Source organism: Grampus griseus (genome assembly GCF_964374135.1).
Source record: "Grampus griseus genome assembly, chromosome: 1".
Classification (NCBI taxonomy): domain Eukaryota; kingdom Metazoa; phylum Chordata; class Mammalia; order Artiodactyla; family Delphinidae; genus Grampus; species Grampus griseus.
Genome location: NC_139017.1, coordinates 163,000,295 through 163,015,502, shown reverse-complemented (window position 1 = coordinate 163,015,502; position 15,208 = coordinate 163,000,295). Strand labels below are relative to the sequence as shown.

Sequence of the window (15,208 nt, the reverse complement as noted above, 5' to 3'; positions counted from 1 at the left end):
TCCAGGCTGCACAGGAGACCTGACCTGCTCTTATCAGCCTCTGACCTCTGACCCCACCCAGCCCCTTGGTGTCCGTGGCCTCCTCTGTGGCATACTGAGGGGAGTCAGTGGGAAGAGCTTCTCTTGGTGTGAGAATTCCTTGGTGGAATGCGGACAGGTGGAGGTCACAGAAGCCTCTATGATATCACCGAAGGGGGGCAGGACAGCTTGGAATGAAGTTTCTTTGAGGAGTGGGAGGGACACTGAGCAACTATGGCGCATAACCAGAGGACCTGGTGGCAGCACTGGACTGACACCACCTATATCAATCCTTTGAACCGCATGGTAGGTGGTACCTGCCTGGCTGCACTGCCCAAGCTGGGCATCCTGGGGTGGGACGGGGCACTGGAGGACCATACTGAGTCCGGAGGGGCAGTGGCTGCACTGATGGGCCCTCTCCTCGCCCTTGCAGAGGGCCGCTCACGAGCCCTACCTCCGGCCAGAGGAGCAAGTGCTCGTCAACCGCCGAGATATCACTAGCAGTAAGGTAAGGCCGAGGCCGGGCCTGCAGCCTGTTGGGGGGTCTGCAGCAATCCTCACCCCCACAGTGACCCTTGTGCAGCTGTGTCTATGGGGCAACCGGCCCTCAGAATACCTCTGCCCCTTCTGCCTTCTAAATGTCCCAGCTGTGATCCCTGCAGTGACCGCCCCTGCCATGGTATGTTAGTAACCACCCGGCAGTGCCCCTACAGGAGCCCCTATATAATGACAGCCACTCCCCAGCAGAGACCCCAAAAGAGTCTCCCTTACAATGACCCCTACAAAGACCACCCAGCAGTGACCCGCTTTTAGTGGCCATTTAGGTAGTGACCTCTACATTGAGGCCCCCGTTCCATGATCCCTTCTCAGGCAACTTCTTTCCCAAGAGTGGCCCCCAAGGGTCCCTATTCACTGAGAGCAAACTTCCAGGCAGAGGCCTCCTACGGTGACACCTGCCTGAAGGAAGGTCCCCCACCCTCTCCCAGGATGCCTGGGACATGCAGGAGTTCATCACTCGCATGTATGTCAAGGAGCTGCTCCGACACCCGGCCTTCCACCTGCTGCTGGCCGTGCTGCTGGTGGTCAATGCCATCACCATTGCTCTCCGCACCAACTCTGTTCTTGACCAGGTGGGACTCCAGCCTGACCTCTGACCCACTGATCTAACAGGGGCCTGGGCAAGTCACTTCCCTCTCGGGGCCTCAGGCTCCTCATCTGTTCATGATGGTTGGATTGGATGCTCTTCAAGGGCCTGTCAGTGCTGACTTTCTTAAAGATCAAGGAAGACTTCGTGGTAGGGGGGACCCAGCTTTGAGAAAGGCATTGGATTTGCAGAGGAAGGACAACAGAAAAATGGTGTGAGCAGAGGCAGGCAAATGGGTGCCTTGTGGGGAAGGGTATCCCATTTTAATCAATAGCCACTAAGTGAGAATCACTCTGTACCAGATACTGCACTCAGTGCCAGGTACGGACACAACAGACCCAGTTCTGTCTCAGATAGACAGACATATCATTCCAAATGCCTGGGTGTCACAGAGTACGTGGAAGCTCAGAGGAGGCATTGACCCTAATCTGGGGGTCAGGGAAGGCTTCCTGGAGAAAAGGACATTTAAGCAGAGAGCAAAGAATGAATAGGAGTTGGCCAGGCAGAGAGAGGTGGAGAAGAGTGTCTTGGGCAGAACAAACAGCATGGAAGTGAGTTCTGTGTGTCCAGCTTGAAGTCTGCTATGGCTTGGGTCTTACCCTTGATGTTTTAATTTCTTACAAGGAGTCTACCACATACGTGGATTGTGCTATTGAAAATCAGTATCTTTAAAATGTCCAGTGTGGTGACTGATGAGTTCAGAGGGGTGGTCAGCAGCAGATCACACAGGGTCTCGTTAAAGAGGATGGGTTTTATCCTATGTCATTGGAAAGCCAAAGTTTATTTTATTTTACTTTACTTTTATTTTTTTAATTGAAGTATAGTTGATTAACAATGTTGAGTTAATTTCTGCTGTACAGCAAAGTGATTCAGTTATATATATATATATATATATATGTATATATATACATTTTTTTTTGCGGTACGCGGGCGTCTCACTGCTGTGGCCTTTCCCGCTGCGGAGCACAGGCTTCGGACGCGCAGGCCCAGCGGCCATGGCTCACGGACCCAGCCACTCCGCGGCATTTGGGATCTTCCCGGACTGGGGCACGAACCCACGTCCCCTGCATCGGCAGGCGGACTCCCAACCACTGCGCCACCAGGGAAGCCCTATACATTCTTTTTTTATATTCTTTTCCATTGTGGTTTATCATAGGATATTGACTGTGGTTTATCATAGGATACTGTATAGTCCCTGTGCTATACAGTAGGACTTGTTGTTTATCCAGGAAAGCCAGGGTTTAAAGTATGGCAACATGAGAGTGACTGGCATCTAGGTGGATGGTTGCCGAAGCTCAAGGAATGGATGAGGTTGCCTGGAGAGAGTGTTGAGTGAGAAGAGGACCAAGACAGAGCTCTGAGGAGAGCCTCCAAGTAGAGGGCAGAAAATAGAGGAGGAGATGCCAAAGGATGCTGAGGGGGAGTGGCCAGAGGAGTGGGAGGAACCCCAGGAGAGCGCATTACCAAGGGAGCAGGCACAGGGTCAGATGTGGCTAGGAGACAAGGCAAGGAAAGGACTATGAAGCATCCCTTGTTTAGCTCTTGTGACCTTGACACAAGCTGCCTGTGATGTGGTGGAGGCAGAAACCCAATTGCCAAGGTTTGTAGAATGTGTAGACTACAGGGCAGATCAAAACCCATCAATGGCTCATGAAACGAGTTCAGAGTGTAGATAGCAGCATTTTGAAGTAGAATGAAATAAAATGAAAAAGAATGAAGTAGAAATTGTAGTGGGGGAGAGGGAGGGAGGGGAGGAGGGGAGAGGGAGAGAAAGCATTATGGTGTAAAATGTAAAATATATTTCTTTGAGTCCCAGTCAAAAATGCTAAAATCCCTGATATAGGATATGTGCCCATGAAGGTCAAATCCTAGAGACTTGTGAATGCCAGACTGGTTTTGAACCTCACCCTGCAGGCCATAGGGGGCCATGAAAGCTTTGTGGGTGGAGAAGGCAACTCTGATTTAGCCACAGATGTGCATGACTTGGAGAAGGCAGGGGGACTGTTGAGGAAGCTCTTTGAATAAATAGTAAGGAGAGCCTATTGCCACCAGGGGCCAGTGGGGTAGAGCTGAAGGGAAAGATGAAGGGAAAGAAAGCCCTTCCTTTTTGTAGGCAGATGTCCCTGGCCCATGATGCCCTTTGGGAATTTGGAACAGGCTGGAAGCCCATAAACTTTAGCTCCCATCTGAGTTTCAGAAGCTCTGCCCAGAGAATTTCCTGGTGGTCCAGTGGTTAGGACTCCGCGCTTCCACTGCAGGTGGCCTGGGTTCGATCCCTGGTCAGGGAACTAAGATCCCGCATGCTGCGTGGTGTGGCCAAAAAAATAAAAAAGAAGAAACTCTGCCCAGCCTCGCGCTGGCTGGTGGATGGGGTTGGTGGCAAGGTGTGGGGAGCAAGAGGCTTGAAGCACTGAGTCTGTGGGTCATGGAGGTGAGGAAAGGGAGGAGTCCAGGTGACTTTGGTAACTGCCAAGGTGGAGTTGGGGGCTGGGAGCTGTTCATGTCCCAAACTATATCAGAGTCACAGCTTAACAGGAGATTGCGTGAACATGAGTTGGGTTTTAAACAGAACTCAAAGTCATGGATCCATCCATCAATCCGTCCACCCAGGAACATGTCTTGGACCCGTGAGTAGGGGGATACCCAGGAGCTTGGTCAGGCCTGGCTGGGGGGATTTGGGAGCTGGAGCAGCAGGAGTGGTTGGGACAATCAGAGAAGCAAGGATGGGGCTTGGTGTCCTCCATCTCAAGGGCCAGGTCTTTTCCTCCCAATCCTGGAGTCTGTTCTGCCTTTCTCCACCTCCCTTTTCCTACTCTAGAGGTTAAGAACAAGGGTTTGTAGTCAGACAACAGTCTTTATCATTAACTGTCTGACCTTGGGCACCTCTCTGAGGTTCCCATCAAGTGCAAGATGGAAATTAAACCTACTTCATAGGACGATGGTGATGGTAACATGAAATAATACATTTGTGGTCTTAGCACGGTGCCTAGCACGTACATGGAAGGGGTGCTCTAAAGGGAGCTACAAAGATGCTGATGAAGAGCAGTAAGAATCTGGGCTTCCCCTCCCCTGAAGACATGCTCTCTCCCTGGTCTTGCCACCCCCTACTCACCTCTCTGCCCTTCCTTTTCTCTATCTTCCATGTAGAAACACTATGAGTTGTTCTCTACCATAGATGACATTGTGCTGACTATCCTTATCTGTGAACTTCTCCTCGGCTGGTTAAATGGCTTCTGGATTTTCTGGAAGGTGAGATCCTGGGCCCTCCCTGCCATCACATCTATTCCTCCTTAGGGACAGCACCCCACCCCATCCCCATCCCCATCCACCTGGCCCTGCAAGGTGCACAGGGGGACGGGTGTGTGTGCATGTGTGTGCATGTGTGCTCATGCAGAAGGAGAAACTAACTACTTCTGAGATGTCTGTGATGTGGCAGAAAGTAATTTGTACTAGAAGTGCAGCCTCCCAGGGTTCCAGTTCCTGACCCAGCCTTCCCTAGTTCTGCAATCCTGGGCAAACCTTGATTTCCTTATCAGAGAAATACAGTTGAGAGTACCCACCTTAATTTACAGGGTTCAAGAACAGGGGTCAGTAAAGATTTTCTGTAAAGGGTGTTGACCTTAAGAATAAAACAGTTATTTTACCAGCAAAAAAGGGTTTATCTGGGAATAGCAGAGGAATCGCAAATCAGGACTAGCAAACGACAGCATAAGCCATAGACTAGTCCAACAAACCATTGAGAGGAACCTTATTTTATAGAGAAAAAGGAGGAAGTTGGGAAGGGTTGTTTTGAACCAAAATCTACTGGCGAAAAGTGAGAGTTCAGGGTGATGATGGTCTCTCATTGGCTGAGTTGCTGGAATAGTTGATTTCTTGCAGGAGATGCAATGTACATCTTTTCCTGTTGGGGCCTGTAATTGATGATTCTTTCCCCTTTGGGATTTTTCTGTTCAAGTCTGTAATTGACAATTCTTCCTGTAATTGACATCTAGTGATACTGCGTGAGAGCTCCCCCTTTTGGCCTCCCAATTCCATTGTAGTGAGGTTTCCCTTTATTAATTTTCACAAGGGCCAGATAAATATTTTAAGCTTTGTGGACCATACAGTCTCTGTTGCAAACACTCACTTCTGCTGTGAGAGCACAAAAGCAGCCATAGACAGTACATAGACAAATGAGCATGGCTAGGTTCCAAATCAGTTTTATTTGTGAATACTAAAATTTGAACTTTATGTAATTTTCACATGTCACAAAACATAAAACCAAAAATATATATATATATATAAACCATTCTAAACCTAAGGGTCTTTAAAAAGAGGGGCTGCTGGTCAATTTGGCCCTTGGGCTATAGTTTGCCTACCCCTCTTCTGGAGGGTATCAAAAAGCTGTCTGAGTGGGAACAGATCTTAACATTACATAAAATGAGACAAAGACTCAAATTCTTTGTTTCAATAGGACTTATAGAGTTAAGGGATTTCTGGAGTCAAGGGATTTATCTTGCCTTTGGGCATGTGCAAGAAGAGGCTTTGAAAAGAAACACCTATCAGATTTTTATACCTTTCATAAAAAGGAATCGTCATTTAAATACCTTTACCAGGAAAACCAATTAGAATTACAAGCTTTCCAGGGGTTAGAGGTGTCACTTCATAGAACACAGAATGTAGAACCTAGAACAATATTTCTGAAGTCCAGATATATATTTTTTAATACATTTATTTATTTATTTATTGGCTGTGTTGGGTCTTCGTTGCTGCACACGGGCTTTCTCTAGTTGCGGCGAGCAGGGCCTACTCTTCGTTGCGGTGCACAGGCTTCTCATTGCGGTGGCTCCTCTTGTTGCAGAGCACGGGCTCTAGAGCACAGGCTCAGTAGTTGTGGTGAACAGGCTTCGTTGCTCCGCAGCATGTGGGATCTTCCCGGACCAGGGCTCGAACTCATGTCCCCTGCATTGGCAGATGGATTCTTAACCACTGTGCCACCAGGGAAGCCCCAGATGTCTTAAAGAATGCTTTGTGAAAACAACACTTGGGAGGATGTTTATTAACAGAAAATAGAATAGGATGGTGCATATTTACATGTCTCCACACTGGAGAGGAGAATAGGTACCATGCTTTTTGTGAACATTTCAATGCACCACTTTTTCAGAACTAGCTCTAGGTTACAGGCAGACATCTGTTGCATGAGAGAGAACATTTCTTCCTTCCTGTAGACGTGAGATTTCTTTTGCTACCGGCCAGGGTTCTTGGCCTCCTTAATTAATAGAAACTGATCAGAGGCCAGACAAGAAATTCAGGCAAGGCTTTATTGGGGCCCCTGCTGCAGCAGCGGGGAGAGAGAACAAGTAACAAGTTCCCTTGTCCACTCTCTTCAGAGGGGGGATGAGCTTGTGGCTTGGGTGGTTTGCCCACCCCTTTGGTGATGTGTGCAAGGGGCATGCACAGTACCCTGCTTTTGATCCCAACCCCCTACCTTTGCTCCCTGCTCTTCAGAAGTGGCATTTGGACCTTTTGTATCTTTTTGTCCATAATTTGCCCCAGCTGCTCATGCATGCAATTATTTTTAGTCCCTTATAGTTTCTTTGTATTTTGTTGCTCCAGGAGTCTTGTATCAGGTGCAGGCACTGCAGCCAAGGGTCCCAGGTCCCAGCCTGTCTCACTTTTAGCAGCAGTTAGGAAGGCCTGCACTTTCAAGGGGCCTGCACTTTCAAAGCTAAGCTCTGTTTCATTAACACAAGAGAACTGGAGCAAGCTTGAGAATCTTCTGTTCTTCCAAGCCACTCTGCTTGTCCTCTCAAGGGCAAGATTTCTCAGCCTCGGCACAGTTGACATGTTGGCCTGGATAATTCTTTGTTGTTGGGGGACTGTCCTGTGCATTGTTTAGCAGCATTCCTGGCCTCTACCCATTAGATGCCATTAGCACCCTCCTACCTGTGACAATCAAGGATGTCCCCAGACATTGCCAGATGTCCTCTGGAAGGCAAAACCACCCTCCAGAACTAATGGCTGAGAACTAATGTCCCAAGCCCTAACATTCATCTGAGGCTAGCCTCCCAGGGCCAAAAGCCAGGGCTTGTTAGAGGCCCTCTGCTGTCTCCTTCCCCACCCCCAACCCCTCCCCTGGTCCCAGTGTACAAGGACTGCTCCCTGTTGAATGGGTAGATGGAAAGGGAGAATGCAGGGGAGGGAGGAAAGTCTGCAAGTTAATATCTCAAATATTACCCAGGCACGTGGGGCTCCCCAGAGTTTTGCCCCTAGTGCCCCCTTTTCCGTGGCCCTTGTGTGGCTCCTCCCTCTCCTTACCTCCATAGCCTATTAATTACTATTTCACCACCTAAATATTTCTCAGATTTCTTGCTGCCTCTGCATCTCTGCTATCCCTGTTCTAGCTCTTACCTTGTCTTCTCTCACCAGGATGTTGCTATGGCTTCCTGTGTACCCCACCTGCCATCAAAGTAATTTTCTGAAGGCCCAAGACAAAGTACCTTAAACTACTCCAGTGGCTCCCTATTGTTTCTAGGATCAGGGCTAAATGCCTCACTGTGCTTAAGGCCTTCCATGATGTGGCTCTTGCTTGCTTTTGCAGCCTCATCACTCCTGGCTTTACCCTTGGGTATTCCAGCTACATCAAGCTGCTTGTAGTGGCATTCCCCAACACACACTTTCAAGTGCCTGCACACACACACACACACATACACACTGCTGTTTCTCACCTCATGCCCATGCTGACCCCTAGTCTATAAAATCTCTTTGCCACTTACTCACTTGCTTTCCTCCTACTTACAGCTTAAGACTCTTGCAGATGTTTTCTCTTCCAGGAAGTCTTCCTGTCTCTCCCAGGCTAGGTTAGTTGTTGCTCTGTCTCCCTAATGCTTTGTACTCACCTCTCACCTGGAGTTAAAACTTACTGTCTGGGGCTTCCCTGGTGGCGCAGTGGTTGAGAGTCCACCTGCCGATGCAGGGGACAGGGGTTCGTGCCCCTGTCCGGGAAGATCCCACATGCCGCGGAGCGGCTGGGCCCGTGAGCCATGGCCGCTGGGCCTGCGTGTCCAGAGCCTGTGCTCCGCAATGGGAGGGGCCACAACAGTGAGAGGCCCGCGTACCGCAAAAAAAAAAAAAAATTACTGTCTATCCACCTCCCTCAAAATAGTCTGTGAGCCAAGCAGGGCGAAATCCTGTATCTTCAGGATCTGATTTGAGGTGTGGCATATAGTAGGAGCTTAATACTGAATGGATAGAGGGATGGATCTGTAGACAGGCAGACTTGTGTCTCCTTGTGTATGTTTAGGCACCAACACTTTGAATGTGAAACGCAAGGAGGGCTTGTGTTTATTGGACTGCCTAATAAATTTAAGAACTTTTTCTCCATTAAAAATCATTTTCTTTTTGAATATTTAATGCAGCTACATAGGGCTTCCCTGGTGGCGCAGTGGTTGAGAGTCTGCCTGCCAATGCAGGGGACATGGGTTCGAGCCCTGGTCTGGGAAGATCCCACATGCCGCGGAGCAACTAGGCCCGTGAGCCACAACTACTGAGCCTGCGCGTCTGGAGCTTGTGCTCCGCAACCAGAGAGCCCGTGATAGTGAGAGGCCCGCGCACCGCGATGAAGAGTGGCCCTGGCTTGCCACAACTAGAGAAAGCCCTCACACAGAAACAAAGACCCAACACAGCCATAAATAAATAAATAAATAAAATTAAAAACAAAAAAAAGTTCTCTTAATGCAGCTACATATTGGTCAAAACTGTATTGAGAGACTGTCATATAGAATGAAGTAAGTCAGAAAGAAAAAAACAAATATCATATATTAACACATATATGTGGAATCTAGAAAAATGGTATAAATGAACTTATTTGCAAAGCAGAAATAGAGTCACGGACGTAGAGAACAAACGAATGGATACCAAGGGGGGAAGCGGGGGTGGGATGGATTGGGAGATTGGGATTGACATATATACACTACTATGTATAAAACAGATAACTAATGAGAACAGACTGTATGGCACAGGGAACTCTACTTGGTGCTCTGTGGTGACCTAAATGTGAAGGAAATCCAAGGAAGAGGGGATATATGTGTACGTGTGGCTGATTCACTTTGCTGTACAGCAGAAACCAACACAATACTGCAAAGCGACTATACTACAATTAAAAAAAAAAAAAGACTGTACTGAGAGGCACACACAGAATTCTTGTTCCCACTCCTGACCTTTCTTCCCTTTCCCTCACCCCCACCCTCTTCAGATAATCTTCGTTATTTATAATCTCGTTTATCCTCCTAGTGTTTATTTTGCAATCATAAGCAAATATGTACATATTTTTAGTCTTCCCTTTCCTAACAGTAGCATACTGTAAACACTGTTCTGCACTTTCCTTTTTGTCACTTAATGGATCTTTCTGTATCAGTACATGGAGACCTTTCTTATTATCCTATACTCCACTGAATGTGCAGTAGTTTATTCAACCAGTGTCCCAATTGCTGAACACTTTGGTTATTTTCAGCCTTCTACAAATGCCATTTTGTACTTGTACTAGAGTTTGTGTGGGTCGGATTTCGAGAAGTGGGATCACTGGTCAAAGGTAAATGCGGATTGTTTATTAGAGCAAATTCTCCTCTGTAGTGGTTGTGCTCAAATTTGTCATACACATGAGCTTCCTTCCTCCATCCCCATTCTAAAAGAGTTTGTGCCATATTGGACAAAGGGCTTGCAAAATGTGCCTTTCTTCTGCAGTGAGAGTTAGTTCACCTCTGACCTGGCTATTGAAGCACTGTTCCTTAATGTTTTAATCAGTATTTATTTTCATTTTATTGTTAATTGTAGTGTGTGTCACACAAAGCTGGAGCATCCAAACACTCTCAGGTCACCTAACTGCAGGGCAAGGCCATTGTCAGCAGCGCAGTAGCCAAGGTGGGCGCTCAGCTTAGGAACTGGCTGTGTATATATGAGAGACTCCACTGTGTGCTTCAGACACTGCACTTGGCTATTGACACATGTATGAGACAGCGAGCGCATGCATGTTCTGTGGCGTGTTTGGGGCGACAGCAGGATGAGTAACAGCAGTGGATGGCAGATGACTGGCCCTGCTTCGAGAGGACCACTGAGTCCCCCATCCTTGGGGTGTACGGAGGGCAGACCCAGGATGAACCCATGGGCTGGGCCTGACAGACCCTGCTGGGGCTGGCCCACCCCCCAGGACGGCTGGAACATCCTCAACTTCCTTATCATCTTTATCTTGCTCCTGGGGTTCTTCGTGAATGAACTCAGTGCCATCTCTATCACCTACACCCTCAGGTAAGCTGGGAACTCTGAGAAAAGGAGGGACCTGTCTGGACCCTGGGAAAGAGAGGAAGGGGTTTTTACCAGGTGGGGATCAGCTCTGCCTTTCTGGGCAGGTGGGGGGATGGTGAGGAGGAGGGGTCTGGGAAGGGCCGAGGGGCACCCCTGAGAGGCTCTGCCACAGGGCACTTCGTCTGGTGCACGTGTGCATGGCAGTGGAGCCCCTGGCCCGGATCATCCGTGTCATCCTGCAGTCAGTGCCCGACATGGCCTACATCATGGCGCTCATCCTCTTCTTCATGCTGGTCAGTGCCCTCCCCTGCCCCCGGCTACTCCCCTTCCCTGAACAGGCCCCTAGGTCCCTGGGGATACAGGGTGTCTGGAGAAGAGGAGAGGCTATGGGCCTGAAGCCCTGTGACTCCCCTGGCAGCTCATTTGCATGGCCTGTCCCTAAGGCCCTCTGGTGAAGTCCGGGCCGGTCTCTGGTCTCTCTGGCAGGTGTTCTCAGTATTCGGGGTCACTCTCTTTGGTGCATTCGTGCCCATGCATTTCCGGAACATGCAGGTTGCCCTGTATACCCTCTTCATCTGCATCACCCAGGATGGCTGGGTGGACATCTACAGTAACTTTCAGTGAGTGCCCATGGGGCTTCCAGGGGAGGGGGGTGGGGCCCAGTCCAGGCAAGCTAGCCAGGGAGGGGCTGGGCTCCCAGGGGCAAAAAACTGACTGGGGAGGGAGACGTGCTGCTCCAGGGCTTGGGATGAGGATGGCACAGCAGGAGGAGGATGCCTGGGGCTTTAAACTGGAGAAAAGCAGGCTCCCTGGAGCTGAGGGCTCTGGGTTTGTAGTCTACTTGAAGAGTCATTCCCAATGAAACTCCACCCATTCAAGGTCCCACTGCAGGCTATTCAGGGAGATTTCTCCCATTATGCTCAGCAGCTGGGCAGCTAGGCCTTGGGCAAGGGAGCAGGTCTGTGGTTGCATCTAGCGCTCCAAGGCAGCCTCCCAGCCCACACTGGAGCCCACCAAACTGACTGCACTCCTGAGAACTTAGGGTCTCATTTATTCATTCTGAGACCCACTGCCCAGGGTCATTATTGGCCACAGATGGCTGCCTGGGTTCTGTTCTTTACCTCTTTCCCATTAAGCCTAAACTCTATTTGTTTCCAGTCCCCTCCAGGGAGTGGGTCCCCCTGACTGATTTTCTTTTTATCTCCTTCGTGTGAGAGTAGAAGCCCAGCTGGTAAAGGGGCTTCTGCACTCATTACCCATTATGATGTAGGCAGTAGAAAAATCATGGAGTGTGCAATAAAGGTGGCCTGGGGTTCTGAGTCTGCTCCACTGCACTAGCCATGCAGCCGTCTGAGCCTCCGTTTCCTCATCTGTCAACTGGGGATTAAAATACATTATTAACCATGTCATGGATTGCTGTGAGAATTAGTAGAGACTGGCACTGTGTGCATGCACATGCACACACACGCATAGCAGGAGAGAGAAAACTATTATTTGGGAAAATATTTTATGGGAGATTTATAATAGGTATTAACAGTAGGTGGGATTTTTTTCCTGTATATTTTCCTTCTGATCTTTCTACAATGAGCTTGAATTACTTTTTATAATAAGAACGACACGACTAAAGAATATAACCAATAGATTAAACTCGGTAATGCTGACGTACAAATCCCCACCTTGCAGGGCTGGCTTGAGGACCGCCCACTGTCTGGCAGTACAGCTGGCGCTCAGTAAAGAGCAGCTGCGGGAACAATTAGGAGTAAGGCATTAGAGCTCCACAACAGCAGTGAGGCAGCAGAAGTCCCAGCGGGCCTTGAGATAATTTCCCCATCTCATAGATGAGGAAACTGAGGCTCAAAGGGCCAGGGAGGTGATAGGGCCCCTGACTGCCATCTCCAGGATGGAGACAAGGGAGTACGCAGTGGAGATTGGGGGCGCCATCTACTTTGCCATCTTCATCACCATCAGTGCCTTCATTGGCATCAACCTGTTGGTCGTCGTGGTCACCACCAATCTGGAGCAAATGATAAAGGCAGGCGAACAGGGGCAACAGCATCAAATAGTCTTCAGTGAGGTGAGTGAGATGGGGAGGGCAGAGGGGGGTGAGGCAGAGTGTATATGAGTGCTGAATTGAGCGTGTGTGTTTGTGCGCGCGCGCACACTCGAGGGCCTGAAGAAAGCCAAGCCTGAGATGCGGAGGCAGCATTGCCCACGGCCAACTCACCAACGGGGGCTTCTGAGGAGTGTGGAGTTCCTAGGTGTCTTGTTCTATGGCAACTAAAATCTAAGCAGCTGAGTGACCTTAGGGCGTTTAACCAATCTAAGCCTCAATTTCTTTTCCTGTAAAATGAAAATAATTATAGTACTTCATAGGGCTATTATGATAATTTCATGGGTAAACGAACAGTACTTGGCACATACTAAGAACTCAATAAATATTAGCTATAGTGTTATTCATTCAGGGGTAGAGCTTCCGAAAGGCTGGAGAGTGTAGGGTGGAGTATTGCCTAAAGTGTTGAGGGCTGTGGGCTGTGACTTGAGAGTAGATAGGGTTTCAGAAGTTTGCTGGGTAGGATTTATCAGGAGTGAAATGGTGGGGGAAGCACTAGGTTTTGAAAAGGGGTGAGAATTTCCAAAAAGGTGAGGGATGGGCTCGCGCATTTCAAGTTAAGCTCCCACAGCAAAGGAGAGAGCCTAAGATTGGTTAGAGCTGAAACAAGGGGCGTTAGAACCCTGGTGACCTGAGACTCATCCTCCCTGAAGCCAAGCAGGAAGGGGCAAGGGGAGGGGGTGCCGGCTGAGCTGTCCTTCCCTCTCCATTTCCCCCTCCCCAGACAGGCAGCGAGGAGGGAAATGGGAATAACGAGCTGCCGCTGGTGCACTGTGTGGTCGCCCGTTTGGAGACATCTGGCGTCCCCCAGGAGCCGTTTATGGGGGGCCTCCCGACGAACCTCTCAGAAAACACATTCGACAACTTCTGCTTGGTGCTCGAGGCAATACAGGAGAACCTGATGCAGTACAAGGAGATCCGAGATGAGCTCAACACGTAGGGCGGGTACTGGGGGTACCCTCGAGTCTCGTGAGTCAGGGCTGAGTGGAGCCTCAGATTCTTCTGGCCTCACGCCCTCACCATTTTTTTTCCTTTGCGGTACGCGGGCCTCTCACTGTTGCGGCCTCCCGTTGCGGAGCACAGGCTCCTGACGCGCAGGTTCAGCGGCCATGGCTCACGGGCCTAGCCGCTCCGTGGCATGTGGGATCTTCCCGGACCGGGGCACGAACCCGCGTCCCCTGCAGCGGCAGGCGGACTCTCAACCACTGTGCCACCAGGGAAGCCCACGCCCTCACCATTTTATCATGCGGACCCTGGGGCCCAGAGAGGTTAAGTGAATTGTCCAGGTTTCCCCAGCCTGTCGGTGAGGGAACTGGAATCCAGACCTCCCGGTTCCTCGCATCTCACAAGAGCCTTAAGCCTCGGCCTGGGTCTCTCTCAGAGTAAAGGGAGAGGGCGAAGGGGGCTGGACACCAGGGAAAAGATGGGAGGGCAGCCTTCCAGCCCTCACCCTCGGAACGCACTCACCTCTCCGCCCTCAGGATAGTGGACGAAGTACGCTCCATCCGCTTCAACCAGGAACAGGAGGAGGAGCTGATGCACAGGCACTTGTCGTGGAGCCCGTCGAGGGCAAGCGGGTCCTCCATAGCCACCCGTGAGATGACTTGCCAGCAAGACTTGATCACTGCGCTCGTCAACAGGGAAAAGGTGCAGCTTCCTTCCCCTACCCAATGGGTACTCAGCTCGCCACGCCACCCAGCTCAGCCTCAACCCCATTAGTCAAGGCCTCTGTCTATTCCAAGATCTGGTCCGCCCCCTAGACTCCCAAGCACCCCAGCAGTCACCGCCAATCTGGTTAGGTTCCAACTTTTACTTCTTCGGGAGGCCCCGCCCCTCCCATAGGGCTCCAACCACTGAGCCATCTTGGTCTTCAGCACCGTCAAACCTACCCTTTCTTAGTGAGACTTGAGCGGTTCAGTTCCTGCTTAGTGGCAGATACTCAGGCCCACTGGGGGCATAGGACCCCCAGGTCCTGTCTAGGGTGCATAAGAGGAGCAGCCTCCTGAGGGAGGAAGATTCTATGGAGAAAAAGTCACACTCCCACATTATTTAGTTTCTTTCTGCTTCCCACACCATCAGACTGGGAACCTTGTGAATGTCCACGGCCTGAGCTCCCACAGTCAGAGAGCAGACTCGGCAGGCTAGAGTTAGACGTGAAGGACTTCCTGCCAGGCCTGGATGAACAGCTGTTGAGCTGAAGGAGGGGAGTAAGGGGGCATCTGCCATGTCAGGGTGGGGGCATTGACAAGAAGACCTCTTGGTTTGCAGGTTCAGGAATCCAACACAAATGTACTCCTTAACAAACACAAGTTGAGCCGCTGAGAGGGCAGGACGGTAGCCAACGGGCATGAGCACACACACCCAGCCACTGCATCTTCTGCGTCACTAGCATGACTTGGCACATCCTGGCCTGAACCCATCCTCTCCCTTACCCCCCGGGCAGATGCCTGGGGATGGAAGGGGGCAGCATCTCTAGGGCTTGTGCCTGGGAGCCCCAGGTCCAGAGGAGCCGGGATGGAGAAGGATGCTGGATGAGAGTGGGAGCCCTACCACAGGATGAGCACAGAAGGGGGTGCTGGCCAAGGCAGCCAGGATTTGCCCTAAGGATGGGCATCCCTGGTATCCCGCTAGACCAGAACTAGATGGAGTCTAAGTGG

The 15,208-nt window shown here is 50.2% G+C and overlaps 1 protein-coding gene across 1 annotated transcript; it reads left to right on the top strand.

Moving 5' to 3' along the window:
• Positions 1-252: 252 nt before the first annotated feature.
• Positions 253-14,873, top strand: CATSPER4 (cation channel sperm associated 4; the record flags this gene model as incomplete). Its single annotated transcript, XM_082662811.1, has 11 exons — positions 253-324; positions 452-526; positions 1,005-1,148; positions 4,310-4,411; positions 10,347-10,444; positions 10,614-10,734; positions 10,928-11,061; positions 12,341-12,515; positions 13,276-13,487; positions 14,033-14,198; positions 14,820-14,873. 11 exons carry the CDS (start codon positions 253-255, stop codon positions 14,871-14,873), a joined length of 1,353 nt encoding a protein of 450 aa, XP_082518937.1.
• Positions 14,874-15,208: the final 335 nt, after the last annotated feature.